Source organism: Salvelinus alpinus, chromosome 9 (genome assembly GCF_045679555.1).
Source record: "Salvelinus alpinus chromosome 9, SLU_Salpinus.1, whole genome shotgun sequence".
Lineage (NCBI taxonomy): Eukaryota > Metazoa > Chordata > Actinopteri > Salmoniformes > Salmonidae > Salvelinus > Salvelinus alpinus.
The window spans coordinates 30212740-30230059 of NC_092094.1; the positions used below are offsets into that span (position 1 = coordinate 30212740).

Here is a 17320-nt window from a genome sequence, read left to right on the forward strand (position 1 = left end):
GAATCATGTAGTAACCAAAAAAGTGTTAAACAAATGAAAATATATTTTAGATTCTTCAAAGTAGCCATCCTTTTCCTTGATGACAACTTTGCACACTCTTGTCATTCTCTCAACCAGCTTCATGATGTAGTCACCTGGAATGTATTTAAATTAACAGGTGTGCCTTGTTAAAAGTTAATTTGTGGAATTTCTTTCCTTCTTAGCCCTTGTGTAGTCTTAACTATCTGTATACTTCCCTTGTCCTAAGGGTAAAACATTACCCGCCTTCACTAAACCCCTAAAATAAAGCAGCTTAATTGAATTTTAAAACCCAAACCAATTTTGCATGAAGAAACATCACAAACTTTGTGAATATCTGGGTTTTCCCTCTTCACAATGCAGAAAGACATTTAATCAGTGGACACCACTCATTTTTTATTACAACACACCTGTCATAATTGTTTTCTTTACTAAAGTAGAGGTTTATTATTATTCTTGCTAAAGGTACTGCATAGGTGTAAAAAAATTTTTGTTGTTGCAAGAAATAGCACTTTTATAGACTAAGAAAGTAGCAGAAAAGTGCAGAAAGTAGTTTATAATGCATTTTATTGAAGGGAAACAATAACAGTTTTTAACTTTTTTGGCAACATGGTGATATATTTTTATATACTGTACTGTACAATGAGGAATTAAACTACAAAATACTAGTCTTCTCCCATTTTTTTAACCATTGCCCCCACCCACAAGGTCTATAAACAACAACAATAAATAAGAATAAAATAAGATAGATACAAAACAAAAACATGAAGAACATAAATCAATCAACTCTAATTAGCACATGTAGGACAGTATGCAAGTGTGTGTGCATGGACTTTGCAGAAGTATTTCTCACATGTGCAGCACATAGCATTTGTTTTACAGTCCTTCTTTGGGGGGCAGAATTGGCATCTCCTCCACTTGATTGCCCCAGCTGCAGCATCAGGTGGATGAGGACAAGATTCAGCCCCCTGAACAGCTTTCACAAGTGCTGCAGAGGCTGCTGTACGGGGGAGGTGCTCCCTTCTTTGAATGTGTGGCGTTCCAAGTGCCTTTCCCAGCTGCTGCAGGAACACCCTCCTCTTGTTCCGCTTAGCAGACATCCAGGTAGGGTTGATCTTGTTCCATATCATGAAGGCATTGAATGAGGACACATCAATGATGTTAAGGAAGATGACCAGGGACCAGCAGGCAGTCATCCTCCTGCAGCTGTAAGTTCCAATCACCTTGTATAGGTTGTCCACGCATCCTTTGTTGTGGTTGTAGTCCAGGATGATGGCTGGCTTCCTGTCCTCATGATCACTGATCTCAGCCGTTTTGTGCAGTGTGCTCAGGAGGACCACATTCTTGTTCCTCTTTGGGAGGTAAGAAACTAGAGTGGTGGGGGTGAAGGCAAACTTTTATGAGAAGGCCTCTCTTCCCCTTGTTGCGAGGAGTGCAGGGGAGAGCTCATGCTTGTTATTTCTAACTGTGCAAACCATGGGGATCTTCCTCTTCAGGAGCTGCTGGCTGAGTTCAATCAGTGTCTTTGTGGTTTTTGTGGTGTGTAAATGATGTTATTTCAAAAAGGACCCAAAGACAATCTTTGTACCCTGGTGATGTAGTGCTTTCATGGAAATATGAACAAAGGCGATGTTTCACTTTTTCTAATGTTGGGGTCACTCTAAGAAAAGTCATCAAATTTCAAGTTGAAAAAATACAATTTAGGGGTTTTTCTCTGCTGTTAAACATAGTGGCGGGTCATTTTTGACCCTTAAGACAGCACAAGGGTTAATGTATTTGAGCCAATCAGTTGTGTTGTTACAAGGTAGCGGTGGTATACATAAGATAGTTCTATTTGGTAAAAGACCAAGTCCATATTATGGCAAGAACAGCTCAAATAAGCAAAGGGAAATGTCATTCAATCCAGAAAATTTCAAGAACTTTGAATGTTTCTTCAAGTGCAGTCACATAAACCATCAAGTGCTATGATGAAACTGGCTCTCATCAGGACCTCCACTGGAAAGGAAGACCCAGAGTTACCTCTGCTGCAGACGATAAGTTCATTATAGTTACCGACCTCAGAAATTGCAGCCCAAATAAATGTTTCACAGAGTTCAAGTAACCGACATCTCAACATCAACTGTTCAGATGAGACTGAATGAATCAGGGCTTCATGGTCAAATTGCTGCAAAGAAACCACTACTAAAGAACACCAATAATAATAACAGACTTGCTTTGGCCAAGAAACACGAGCAATGGACATTAGACCGGTTGAAATATATATTTTGTTCTGATTGTTCCAAATTTAATGTTTTTGGTTCCAATCGCCATGTCTTTGTGAGACGCAGAGTAGGTGAACGGATGATTTCCACATGTGTGATTCCCACCGTGAAGCATGGAGGAGGAGGTGCGATAGTGTGGTGGTGCTTTGCTAGTGACACTGTCAGTGATTTATTTAGAATTCAAGGCACACTTAACCAGCATGGCTACCACAGCATTCTGCAGCAATATGCCATCCCACCTGGTTTGCGCTTAGTGGGACTTACACACCTCCAGGCTGTGTAAGGGCTATTCTACCAAGAAGGAGAGTGATGGAGTGCTGCACCAGATGACCTGGCCTCCACAATCCTTCGACCTGAACCAAATTGAGATGGTTTGGGATGAGTCGGACCGCAGAGTGAAGGAACAGCAGCCAACAAATGCTCAGCATATGAGGGAACTCCTTCAAGACTCTTAGAAAAGTATTCCAGGTGAAGCTGGTTGAGAGAATGCCAAGAGTGTGCAAAGCTGTCATCAAGGCAAAGGGTGGCTATTTGAACAATCTCAAATATAAAATATATTTTGATATGTTTAACACTTTTTTGGTTACTAAATTATTCCATATGTGTTATTTCATAGTGCACTGCGCACGTCCCACCACAGGAGTCGCTAGTGCGCGATGAGACAAGGACATCCCCCTGCCGGCCAAACCCTCCCCTAACCCGGACGACACTGCGCCAATTGTGCGTTGCCCCATGGGTCTCCCGGTCACAGCCGGCTGCGACAGAGCCTGGACCCAGAATCTCTAGTGGCACAGCTAGCAATGCGATGCAGTGCCTTAGACCACTGTGCCACTCAAGAGGCAAAACAGATATTTATATCCAGTCCAGTGCCTTCAGAAAGTATTCATGCCCCTTCACTTTTTCCACATTTTGTTGAGTTACAGCCTTAATTTAAAATGAATTAAATTGAGATTTCTTTGTCATTGGCCTACACAGAATAACCCTTTCCTTCCAATATCTCCAGAGGATATGGCTGCCGTTTTACGGTCTCCTAACCAATTGTGCTATTGTGTGTGTTTTTTAGCGTTATTTGTAACTTATTTTGTACATAATGTTTCTGCCACCGTCTCGTATGACCGAAAATAGCTTCTAGATATCAGGACAGCGATTACTCACCTCGTACTGGAAGAAGATTTTTTCTTTAACGAGTCAGACGTGAAGGATTTACTTCAGACACCCGACAAGGCCCACATCCCCATCATTGGCAGGAGAAAGAGATGGAGATATAGGGATGTAGGTCGGGGTGCCTTGTAAGGATTCGACGACGAGTGGGTAATCTGCCTTTACCATCAGTCCTATTAGCCAACGTACAATCATTGGATAACAAAATAGACAAGCTACGATCACGAAAAACCTACCAACGGGACATTACAGAATGTAATATCTTATGTTTCACTGAGTCGTGGCTGAACGATGACATGAATAACATACAGCTGGCAGGGTTTAAGCTGCATCAGCAGCGTAAGACAAGGGGTGGCGGTCTGTGTATGTTTGTAAACAACAGCTGGTGCACAAAATCTGCTCGCCTGAGGTAGAGTATCTCATGATAAGCTGTAGACCACACTATTTACCAAGAGAGTTTTCATCCATATTTTTTGTAGCTGTCTATTTACCACCACAAACCGATGCTGGCAATAAAACCTCCCCCAAAGAGCTATATAAGGCCATAAGCAAACAGGAAAACGCTCATCGCTCATCGTGAGGCGGCGCTCCTAGTGGCCGGGGACTTTAATGCAAGGAAACAAATTTGTTTTACCTCATTTCTACCAGCATGTTAAATGTGCAATCATAGGAAAAAAAATCTAGACCACCTTTACTCCACACACAGAGACGGTACAAAGCTCTCCCTTGCCCTCCATTTGGCAAATCTGACCATAATTGTATTGTCCTGATTTCTGCTTACATGCAAAAACTAAAGCAGGAAGCACGAGTGACTCGGTCAATAAAGAAGTGGTCAGATGAAGCAGATGCTAAGCTACAGGACTGTTTTGCTAGCACAGACTGGAATATTTTCCGGGCTTCTTCCGATGGAATTGAGGAGTACACTACATCAGTCAATGGCTTCATCAATATTTATGCTACAATAGTTTATGTGTCGGGGGGCTAGGGTCAGTCTGTTATATCTGGAGTATTTCTCCTGTCTTATCCGGTGTCCTGTGTGAATTCAAGTATGCTCTCTCTAATTCTCTCTCTCATTTTCTCTATTTCTTATTTATTTCTCTCTCTAGGAGGACCTGAGCCCTATTACCATGCTTCAGGACTACCTGGCCTGATGACTCCTTGCTTTCCCCAGTCCACCTGGCCGTGCTGCTGCTCCAGTTTCAACTGTTCTGCCTGCGGCTATGGAACCCTGACCTGTTCACTGGACGTGCTACCTATTCCAGACCTGCTGTTTTCAACTCTCTAGAGACAGCAGGAGCGGTAGAGATACTCTGAATGATCGGCTATGAAAAGCCAACTGACATTTACTCCTGAGGTCCTGACCTGTTGCACCCTCTACAACCACTGTGATTATTATTATTTGACCCTGCTGGTGATCGATGAACATTTGAACATCTTGGCCATGTTCTGTTATAATCTCCACCCGGCACAGCCAGAAGAGAACTGTCCACCCCTCATAGCCTGGTTCCTCTAGGTTTCTTCCTAGGTTCTGGCCCTTCTAGGGAGTTTTTCCTAGCCACCGTGTTTCTACAACTGCATTGCTTGCCGTTTGTGGTTTTAGGCTGGGTTTCTTTACAGCACTTTGTGACATCAGCTGATATACGAAGGGCTTTATAAATACATTTGATTGATTGATTGATTGATCAATAAGTGCATCGATGACGTCGTCCCCACAGTGACTGTACGTACATACCCCAACCAGAAACCATGGATTACAGGCAACATCTGCACTGAGCTAAAGGGTAGAGCTGCCACTTTCAAGGAGCAGGACTCTAACCCGGGAGCTTATAAGAAATCCCTCTATGCCAGGGGTGTCAAACTCATTTTCACTGAGGGCCACATCAGCATAATGGCTGTCCTCAAAGGGCCAGATGTAACTTATAAATGTAATCGAATGTAATGTAAAATAAATGTAACTCCTCCTTAATGTTAAATAACTCATTATAACTTATTCAAGTGACAATTACAGTTGCATAGAAAATATATGTTTGCTTGTAGCTCTAACATAAATCCTTTTAAATTTTGTCAGCTTATGAAAACCCACATACAGTGGGGAGAACAAGTATTTGATACACTGCCGATTTTGCAGGTTTTCCTACTTACAAAGCATGTAGAGGTCTGTCATTTTTATCATAGGTACACTTCAACTGTGAGAGACGGAATCTAAAACAAAAATCCAGAAAATCACATTGTATGATTTTTAAGTAATTAATTTGCATTTTAATGCATGACATAAGTATTTGATCACCTACCAACCAGTAAGAATTCCGGCTCTCACAGACCTGTTAGTTTTTCTTTAAGAAGCCCTCCTGTTCTCCACTCATTACCTGTATTAACTGCACCTGTTTGAACTCGTTACCTGTATAAAAGACACCTGTCCACACACTCAATCAAACAGACTCCAACCTCTCCACAATGGCCAAGACCAGAGAGCTGTGTAAGGACATCAGGGATAAATTGTAGACCTGTACAAGGCTGGGATGGGCTACAGGACAATAGCCAAGCAGCTTGGTGAGAAGGCAACAACTGTTGGCACAATTATTAGAAAATGGAAGAAGTTCAAGATGACGGTCAATCACCCTCGGTCTGGGGCTCCATGCAAGATCTCACCTCGTGGGGCATCAATGATCATGAGGAATGTGAGGGATCAGCCCAGAACTACACGGCAGGACCTGGTCAATGACCTGAAGAGAGCTGGGACCACAGTCTCAAAGAAAACCATTAGTAACACACTACGCCGTCATGGATTAAAATCCTGCAGCGCACGCAAGGTCCCCCTGCTCAAGCCAGCGCATGTCCAGGCCCGTCTGAAGTTTGCCAATGACCATCTGGATGATCCAGAGGAGGAATGGGAGAAGGTCATGTGGTCTGATGAGACAAAAATAGAGCTTTTTGCTCTAAACTCCACTCGCCGTGTTTGGAGGAATAGAAGGATGAGTACAACCCCAAGAACACCATCCCAACCGTGAAGCATGGAGGTGGAAACATCATTCTTTGGGGATGCTTTTCTGCAAAGGGGACAGGACGACTGCACCGTATTGAGGGGAGGATGGATGGGGCCATGTATTGCGAGATCTTGGCCAACAACCTCCTTCCCTCAGTAAGAGCATTGAAGATGGGTCGTGGCTGGGTCTTTCAGAATGACAACGACCTGAAACACACAGCCAGGGCAACTAAGGAGTGGCTCCGTAAGAAGCATCTCAAGGTCCTGGAGTGGCCTAGCCAGTCTCCAGACCTGAACCCAATAGAAAATCTTTGGAGGGAGCCGAAAGTCCGTATTGCCCAGCGACAGCCCCGAAACCTGAAGGATCTGGAGAAGGTCTGTATGGAGGAGTGGGCCAAGATCCCTGCTGCAGTGTGTGCAAACCTGGTCAAGAACTACAGGAAACGTATGATCTCTGTAATTGCAAACAAAGGTTTCTGTACCAAATATAAAGTTCTGCTTTTCTGACGTATCAAATACTTATGTCATGCAATAAAATGCAAATGAATCACTTAAAAATCATACAATGTGATTTTCTGGATTTTTGTTTTAGATTCCTTCTCTCACAGTTGAAGTGTACCTATGATAAAAATTACAGACCTCTACATGCTTTGTAAGTAGGAAAACCTGCAAAATTGTCAGTGTATCAAATACTTGTTCTCCCCACTGTAACTCCATTAATGAAGGATCAAACTGTCCAAGTGAATAAAGAAAAATAACATAAAACTGAGCTGCAAAGAACATGTATGACACATGTAGCATTTTACAAAAAAAGGCTGCACACAGCCTTGCACCCAACTGATGGTTTGATGACAACAATTTGTCTGCATACACACATAAACCTGCAAACATTAAATAATTACTACAGCAGCTACACATAAATAATATGTAATCAACTAAAAATACCAAAATAAAGGTTGACTCAGTTCACAACTATATTGGTCAAGTTTTTCGGTTAGTCTTTGATGAGGAGATGCTGCCTGTCCTTGAACACACCAAGTGGATTCTCTCTCTACTATCGATTGATCATGTTCTGAAAATGATAAACACAAAACAAAATGCAAGCACAATCATTAAATTGCACACAGTTTAACTGTTCTTCTTCTTGGTTGAATTACATTTTATTATATTTTAATTAAGTTTAAAAAAAAATGCTTGCCTGTGTGTTTTCTGACCAGATGTCTGACACCGTTTTCCCGTTACCAGTGTGTCAATGTCTGGTTTTAGGTCCTGTGCTGAGGCAATGCGTAGAACAGCATGGAGGTTGTCATCCGTGAGGCGTGATCTGTGCTTGTTTTTGTTCAGATTCATTATGGAAAAAAACTGTTCGCACAGATAGGTGCTCCCAAACATGGACAGAACACGGGCAGCATGAAGTCGAAGCTGTGGCATCAAACCAGGAGGCAGCAGACGGTAAAGGTCCTGGATTGTAGCATCCTGAAACTTTGCTCTCAGGCCACTGTCGCTTTGAAGCTCAATTAGCTCCATCTGAAGGTGTTGGGGTGCAGTGCAGACATCGGTGGTGAAAGGATTGGCAAAGATGTCAAACCCAGACTGTTGTGCTCTGAAGTCAGAGAAGCGCCGATCAAACTCAGTCTTTAACCAGCTCAGTTTGGTAGCCAACTGAGCACATGAAAAAGTCTCGGGAAATGAGGCTGACATGCTCTGACAAACAGGAAAGTGAACAAGATTGTCCTGTTTCACTTGCCACATCCATAAGTCCAATTTACGCTGGAAAGCCGTGATCGTGTCGGACATCTGCGTGATGACTTGTTTGCGTCCCTGCAGCTTCTGATTCAGCTGGGCGAGATGGTCGGTTATGTCACACAACACAGCAAAGTCACACATCCACTTTGGATCTGATAGTTCAGACATGAGTTTTCCTTTACTCTGCATAAAAAGAGCAATGTCTTTCCTGAGCTCGAAAAATCGCTTGAGGACTTTGCTCCTACTCAGCCACCGCACTTCTGTATGGTACAGCACATCCCGTGTTCCGAGCCCATCTCCAGCAAAAACTGCTGGAACTGACGGTGATTCAGGCCACGCGCCCGAATGAAGTTCACTGTTTTCATGACTGTGGTCACAATGTCCTCCATCCCCAGCACCTTCCCACACAAAGTTTCTTGATGGATAATGCAATGATACGTTATCAAAGGCGTGTGACAGTTAATTTTTTGCATTTTCCCCTTCATTAGTCCAACCAAGCCCACTTTTCCTCCACACATTGCCGGTGCACCGTCTGTAGTTAATCCTACCAAGTTTTCCCACTGCAATGCATTTTTACTTACGGACTTCTCTACCGCATCAAAAATGTTCTGTCCCGTCGTGGTCCCATGCATTGCAGCCACATCCAACAGCTCCTCAGTGATAGAGAGGTCCGACTTTATGCCTCTAATAAAAATTGATAACTGCGCTGTGTCCGTGTTATCTGTGCTTTCATCAACAGCTAATGAAAAAGCTGTGTAGCTGCGTGTCTCCTCGGCCAGCTGTGTTGTAAGATTTTCTGCTAGTTCCTTCACTCGGTCGGCGATGGTGTTTCTTGATAAACTGACATTTTTAAAAGTCTGTAACTGGTCGGGACACACCTGCTCACAGACCTTCAGCATGCACTGCTTCAAAAACGCTCCCTCTGAAAAAGACTTGGAAGCGTGGGCGATTTCTTCAGCCACAATGAAGCTAGCTTTCACCGCGGCCTCGTTTTTGGCTGTGGATTTCATGAACAAACTCTGCTGCGACCGCAGTTTGCCTTTTAATTCTTGGGCAATTTGTTGCTTTTCTTGAAGGCTAGCTTTAGCGTACTTAGCTCCGTGTTTGGTGTCAAAATGTCGACGCAGATTGTACTCTTTGACAACCGACACCGCCTCGTAACACAAAAGACATACCGGTCTTTCTCCTTGAAGCACAAACAAGTATTCGCCTTCCCATCTTTCTTGAAACAGTCTTCCGTCTGCATCAACTTTTCTCTTTCTGGACATTTTGGGATCATTATTTATATCTCAATTCCACTCGTTGGCATGGACACTGCCGTGGCTAGCGTAGTCGAAAGGCATTGTGGGAATGTAGTTTTTGGTCAAAGCACGCTCTTAATTTATTTTTTGGTATTTATTTTTAGACACTCAAAACTTTTAAGCTCTCGCGGGCCACATAAAATGACCTTGAGTTTGACACATGTGCTATGCCCTCTGACAAACCATCAAACAGGCAAAGCGTCAATACAGGACTAAGATTGAATCGTACTACACCGGCTCCGATGCTTGTCGGATGTGGCAGGGCTTGCAAACTATTACAGACTACAAGGGAAGCACAGCCGCGAGCTGCCCAGTGACACGAACCTACCAGACGAGCTAAATTACTTCTATGCTCGATTCAGTCAGCTGGTTGAGAGAATGCCAAGAGTGTGCAAAGCTGTCATCAAGGCAAAGGGTGTCTACTTTGAAGAATCTAAAATATATTTTGATTTGTTTGACAATTTATTGGCTACTGCATGATTCCATATGTGTTATTTCATAGTTTTGATGTCTTCACTATTATTCTACAGTGTAGAAAATAGTAAAAATAAAGAAAAACCCTTGAATGAGTAGGTGTGTCCAAACTTTTGACTGGTACTGTATGTAAATAAGGTATTTCTGTAAGTAATGTTATTTATTTATACATTTGCGAACATTTCTAATATCCTGTTTTCACTTGGTCATTATGGGGTATTGCGTGTAGATTGCTGATTATTTATTTTATGTAATCTATTTTAGAATAAAGCTGTAACATCAAAATGTGGAAAAAGTCAAGAACTCTGAATACTTTCTGAAGGCACTGTATCTGTAAGGTCCCTCACTCAAGCATTGAATATCAAACACAGATTCAACCATATAGACCAGGAGGTTTTCCAATGACTCGCAAAGAGGGGCGCCTATTGGTAGATATATATATATTTTTTTGTCACGATCGTTGTATGAGTGAGACCAAGGCGCAGCGTGGTATGCGTACATTCTCTTTTAATGAATGATACACTGAATCAAAAACAACAAAATCAACGAACGAAACGTGAAGCTATACAAATAGCGCAGACAGGAAACTAAACATAGACAAGATCCCACAAACAGAAAAGGGAAATGGCTGCCTAAATATGATCCCCAATCAGAGACAACGATAAACAGCTGCCTCTGATTGGGATAACCCACCCAAGTCACCATCACGCCCCAAATAACACAGAGAAAAAACAGCTTACTATGTTCAGGGCATGACATTTTTAAAGCAGACATTGGATATCCCTTTGATCACGGTGAAGTTATTAATTACACTTTGGATGGTGTATCAATACACCCACTCACTACAAATATACAGGTGTCCTTCCTAACTCAGTTGCCAGAGAAGAAGGAAACCGCTCAGGGATTTCACCATGAGGCCAATGGTGACGTTAAAACAGTTACAGACTTTAATGGCTGTGATAGGAAAAAACTGAGGATGAATCAACAACATTGTAGTTACATCAAAATGCTAACCTAATTGAGAGATTGAAAAGAAGGAAGCCTGTAAAGAATCTAAATATTCCAAAACATGCGTCCTGTTTGCAACAAGGCACTAAAGTACACTGAACAAAAATATAAAACATTACATGCATCAATTTCAAAGATTTTACTGAGTTACAGTTCATATAAGAAAATCTGTCAACTGAAATAAATTAATTCGGCCCTAATCTATGGATTTCACATGACTGGGAATACAGATATGCATCTGTTAGTCACAGATACCTTAAAAAAAGGTAGGGGTGTGGATCAGAAAACTAGTCGGTATCTGGTGTGACCACTACTTACATCATGCAGCACGACACACCTCCTTCGCATAGAGTTGATCAGGCTGTTGATTGTGGCCTGTGGGATGTTTTCCCACTCCTCTTTAATGGCTTTGCAAAGTTGCTGGATATTGGCGGGAACTGGAACATGCTGTCGTACACCTTGATCCAGAGCATTACTAACATGCTCAAAGGGTGACAAGTCTAGTGAGTATGCAGACCATGGAAGATTTTTTCATTTTCAGATTCCAGGAATTGTGTACAGTTCCTTGCGACATGGGGTTGGAATTATCATGCTGAAATATGAGTTGATGGCGGCGGAGGAATGGCACGACAATGAACCTCTGGGTCTTGTCACAGTATCTCTATGCATTCAAATTGTCATCAATAAAATGCAATTGTTTTCGTTGTCCGTAGCTTATGCCTGCCCATACCATAACCCAGCCAACCGCTCGCTCACACAATGCCATATCCGGTACACAATGCCTGCCCGGTACAGTTGAAACTGTGATTTATCCTTAAAGAGAACACTTCTCAAGCGTGCCAGTGGCCATCTAAGGTGAGCATTTGCCAACTGCAGTCATGTTAAGACCCTGGTGAGGACGACGAGCACGCTGATGCACCTGTGTAATGATCATGCTGTTTAATCAGCTTCTTGATATGCCACACCTCTCAGGTGGATGGATTAGCTTGGCAAAGGAGAAATACTCACTAACAGAAATATTTGTTTTTGTGTGTATGGAACATTTCTGAGATCTTTTATTTCAGCTCATGAAACATGGGACCAACACTTTACATGTTGCATTCATATTTTTGTTCAGTGTAACACTGCAAAACATTTGGCAGAGCAGTTCACTTTTTGTCCTGAATAGAAAGTGTCATGTTTGGGGAAAATCCAATATAACACATTACTAAGTACCACTCTGCATATTTTCAAGCATGGTGGTATCTGCATCATATTATGGGTATGCTTGTAATCGTGAAGAACTGGTGAGGTTTTCAGGATAAAAAAAGAAACGGAATGGAGCTAAGTACAGGCAAAATCCTAGAAGAAAATCTGGTACAGATTACTTTCCACCAGACACTGGGAGATAAATTCACCTTTCAGCAAGACAATTACCATAAAACACAAGGCCAAATCTACACTGGCCTTGTTTACCAAGAAGACAGTGAATGTTCCTGAGTGGCCGAGTTACAGTTTTGACTTACAGTAAATGTGCTTGAAAATCTCTGGCAAGACCTGAAAATGGTTGTCTAGCAATGATCAAATACAGAGCTTGAAGAATGTTGAAAATAATAATGGGAAAATAATCCATGTATGCAAAGCTCATAGAGACTTACCTAGAAAGACTTACATCTGTAGTCGCTGCCAAAGGTTATTCTAGCATGCATTAACGCAGGGGTGTGAATACTTACGTAAATGTAATATTTCTGTATTTCATTTTCAATAAATTTGCAAACATTTCTAAAAACATGTTTTCACTGTCATTATGGGGTAGTATCTGTAGAGGAGTGAGAAAAACATATATATAGGGGTATGAATACTTTCTGAAGGTACTGCATTTAAATGGGAACCATCACTTTTTGGATTACATTAAATAGTCATTACCAAAACATAAAGCAGTTACACAACTATTTTGAATAAGTTGCTACTAAAGGGCCATTAGCCACAGTTCTAGAGTAAAAAAGGGGCCATGCAGGATTCTCCTTGCAGCTTACACTTTTGAATTGTATCTGACCATTATTTTTGTTGTTGGATGAACTACCACACACTAAGATACTGACAGAACGGCAAAACCTCCAATGACATGATATGTGTCGGTCACGAAGACCTTTCTCAAGGCCATGACCAAAATGTTGGATGTTAGCAAATGTTACACAACTGTTTTGAATACTGTGCTACTAAAGGACCATTATCCAGGGAATTCGATTGGCTAAAACCTTGACTCCTCATAAAAGGAACAGTCAAATAAGGAGGGGGCAGGTTTCTAATAAGTAAATAACGCTCCATCCATTATAAAAGTGTCCACAACTCCTTCATCCTCCTCAGAGTATCCAGTGAATATTGACGATCACTTCTTGTCGTGAAGCCATCGCGATGAGGTGGAGTCCAGTTTGCTTCATGGCAGTGGCCATGCTTATCGGTCTGTGTGACGCTCAATCTGTGAAGGGACAGAAAACACTACCGACGTGGCCTTCCCAACCGCTTCCTCAGGAGCCTGCTCAACTCCTTCCTCAGACGCCTGTCCAACCCCTTCTTCAGAAGCCTGCCCAACCCCTTCCTCAGTGGACTATCCAACCCCTTCCTCAGTGGCCTGCCCAACCCCTTCCTCAGTGGCCTGCCCAACCCCTTCCTCAGAGGCCTACCCAACCCCTTCCTCAGAGGCCTACCCAACCCCTTCCTCAGAGGCCTACCCAACCCCTTCCTCAGAGCCCTACCCAACCCCTTCCTCAGAGCCCTACCCAACCCCTTCCTCAGAGGCCTACCCAACCCCTTCCTCAGAGCCCTACCCAACCCCTTCCTCAGAGCCCTACCCAACCCCTTCCTCAGCGGCCTACCCAACACCTTCCTCAGCGGCCTGCCCAACACCTTCCTCAGTGGCCTGCCCAACCCCTTCCTCAGAGGCCCGCCCAACCCCTTCCTCCGTGGCCTGCCCAATCCCTTCTTCAGAGGCCTACCCAACCCCTTCCTCATAGGCCTGCCCAACCCCTTCCTCTGTGGCCTGCCCAACCCATTCCTCCGTGGCCTACCCAACCCCTTCCTCAGAAGCCTGCCCAACCCCTTCCTCAGAGGCCTGCCCAACCCATTCCTCCGTGGCCTGCCCAACCCCTTTCTCAGCGGACTACCCAACATCTTCCTCAGAGGCCTACACAACCCCTTCCTCAGCGGACTACCCAACTCCTTCCTCAGTGGCCTGCCCAAACCCTTCCTCAGATGCCTGACCAACCCCTTCCTCAGAGGCCTACCCAACCCCTTCCTCCGTGGCCTGCCCAACCCCTTCCTCAGAGGCCTGCCCAACCCCTTCCTCAGTGGACTGCCCAACCCCTTCCTCAGCGGACTGCCCAACCCCTTCCTCAGATGCCTGCCCAACCCATTCCTCAGCGGACTGCCCAACCCCTTCCTCAGATGCCTGGCCAACCCCTTACTCAGTGGCCTGCCCAACCCCTTTCTCAGTGGCCTGCCCAACCCCTACCTCAGAGGCCTGTCCAAACCCTTCCTCAGTTGCCTGTCCAACCCCTTCCTCAGAGGCCCGCCCAACCCCTTCCCCAGAGGCCAACCCAACCCCTTACTCAGTGGCATGTCCAAACCCTTCCCCAGAGGCCTGCCCAACCCCTTCTTCAGAGGCCCGCCCAACCCCTTCCTCAGAGGCCCGCCCAACCACTTCCTCAGAGGCCCGCCCAACCCCTTCCTCAGTGGCCTGCCCAACCCCTTCCCGAGAGGTCAGCCCAACCCCCTCCTCAGTGGCCCGCCCAACCCCTTCCTCAGTGGACTGCCCAACCCCTTCCTCAGCGGACTGCCCAACCCCTTCCTCAGATGCCTGCCCAACCCATTCCTCAGCGGACTGCCCAACCCCTTCCTCAGATGCCTGGCCAACCCATTCCTCAGCGGACTGCCCAACCCCTTCCTCAGATGCCTGGCCAACCCCTTACTCAGTGGCCTGCCCAACCCCTTTCTCAGTGGCCTGCCCAACCCCTACCTCAGAGGCCTGTCCAAACCCTTCCTCAGTTGCCTGTCCAACCCCTTCCTCAGAGGCCCGCCCAACCCCTTCCCCAGAGGCCAACCCAACCCCTTACTCAGTGGCATGTCCAAACCCTTCCCCAGAGGCCTGCCCAACCCCTTCTTCAGAGGCCCGCCCAACCCCTTCCTCAGAGGCCCGCCCAACTCCTTCCTCAGTGGCCTGCCCAACCCCTTCCCGAGAGGTCAGCCCAACCCCCTCCTCAGTGGCCCGCCCAACCCCTTCCTCAGTGGCCCACCCAACCCCTTCCTCAGTGGCCAGACCATCCCCTTCCTCTGTGGCCTGCCCAACCCCTTCCTCAGTGGCCCACCCAAGCCCTTCCTCAGTTGCCCGCCCAGCCCCTTCCTCAGAGGACCGCCCAACACCTTCCTCAGTGGTCCGCCCAGCCCCTTCCTCAGAAGCCCGCCCAGCCCCTTCCTCAGAGGCCCGCACAGCTCCTTCCTCAGAGGCCCGCCCAACCCCATCCTCAGACTCCCGCCCAACACCGTCTTCAGACTTCCGCCCAACCCCGTCCTCAGACTCCTGCCCAACCCCGTCCTCAGACTCCTGCCCAACTCCTTCATCAGAAGCCTGCCCAACCACCTCAGGCGCCTAGGTTACCCACTGGCCCGATACACCAAGGCCCAAAGCAGACCTGTGATGTTGAGGGCAACGACAGGGTGCAATGTGGACTTCCTGACATCACTGGTGCCAAATGTGAGGCCATAAACTGCTGTTTCGATGGGCGTATGTGCTTCTATGGGAAAGCAGGTAGGTGTTGGACCATGCTCATTTTAATCTAGAACTCTATGGTGTAACAGTGTGATTTCATAGTTTATAGCCAGCTGGGCACATTCCAGTTGGATGCAGATGACAAATTATGTAAAAGGAATAATAGCGCCATCTGCTAGCCGGTTGGGCTATACTGGTAGCAAAGTGCAGCCAGCAGCCATGTGGATGAATGGAGACAAGGTAAAAAGTGTGTTTGTCACCAGAGCAGTTTAGAAGACGTTGTGACGTATTCCCAAAAAGATACATCGATTTTGGCTAATATGTTAGTTGCCACTAATGTAACCTCTAAACTGAGTGCCCACCGAGAGAAGCACGAGATTGAACTTCACTCAACTTTCTAGAGCAGTGGTCACCAACCGGTCGATCTACAAGGCCTTACCTGTCGATCGGCAAACATTTCTGTAAAAACCCCAACGATAAAGCCTTGTGGCCATTTGATAATTGTTCAGCAGTCTTATGGCTTGCCGGTAGAAGCTGTTAAGGAGTCTTTTGGTCCTAGACTTCGGTACCGCTTGCCGTGCAGTAGCAGAGAGAACAGTCTATGACTTGGGTGACTGGATTCTTTGACAAATTTTGGGGCCTTCCTCTGACACCGCCTAGTATATAGGTCCTGGATGGCAGGAAGTTTGGCCCCATTGATGTACTGGACCATACGCACTACCCTCTGTAGCGCCCTACGGTCAGATGATGCAGAGAGTTCCCATACCAGGCCGTGATGCAATTGTTATGAGTTCAACCAGGCAGAGCTACTGTTTTTATGAGTTAATGTTTAAGTTCTTACTCAGCACTGTCAGCACTTTGTATTCAACATTTTAATAAGCCTTAAAAGGCGCGTTCTTCCTATTTCCACTCAGCGCTACAACTAGCACAGCAGCAGTAATGAATGAGTAGGAAAGCGTATCGACAGACTATTTCAGTTTCTCTGTTCATAGGAGCAACAACATGAATTTGTGCATGAGGCAGAAATAATGCATTGCGACCCGAGTTTCGCCATCAGCTGGAAGATGGTGTCCCATTTTTGTCAGTGTCACTGGAGGAAAGGGAGAGCGGAGGGATGTTGAGAGGCAGACCGTCAGTCTGCTTCTCTTTCCTTTCGCTTATACTGACCATCAGATGCAGGCACCATCAGCCCAGTAAAATAAAAACCTAATTATATAAATGTCTGCTCACTCCGCTGTGCCTCACAAGTAATACAACAACGGGTCTATTACCGATGTGATCATTTAGCCTACCTCAAACGTTTTAAATGACTGAACAACAATGCATTGGCAAGGGAATTTAAGCAAAGCCAATATGAGGTGATAATGTATTGGACCTATAGCTTACTGCACAAACCTCATTGCTGCAGTACTGTTTTTAATTGGTTAATGTTGCATAGGCTTACTTAACTCATGTAAAAAAAATCTGAGCGGTAAATTTCAGCTTTCGTTTTGATTCAGAAAGTGATCTTGACTTAAAAAAGGTTGGTGACCACTGTTCTAGAGTTTTCCCTGTTAACACTATCAACGTTTCCCTTTACTGTGGCAATTATGATCAAATCAATGCAATATTAGCCACTTTCAAG

At 45.0% G+C, this 17320-nt stretch overlaps 1 protein-coding gene across 1 annotated transcript in view; it reads left to right on the forward strand.

Moving 5' to 3' along the window:
* Positions 1-15619: 15619 nt before the first annotated feature.
* LOC139584614 (zona pellucida sperm-binding protein 4-like) overlaps positions 15620-17320 on the forward strand; it is a 65119-nt gene continuing 63418 nt past the window's right edge. Inside the window, exon 1 of the mRNA XM_071416662.1 lies at positions 15620-15735. Within this exon, the coding sequence (XP_071272763.1) occupies positions 15714-15735 (22 nt within the window). The 5' untranslated portion in view covers positions 15620-15713. The remainder of the gene's footprint in view (positions 15736-17320) is intronic.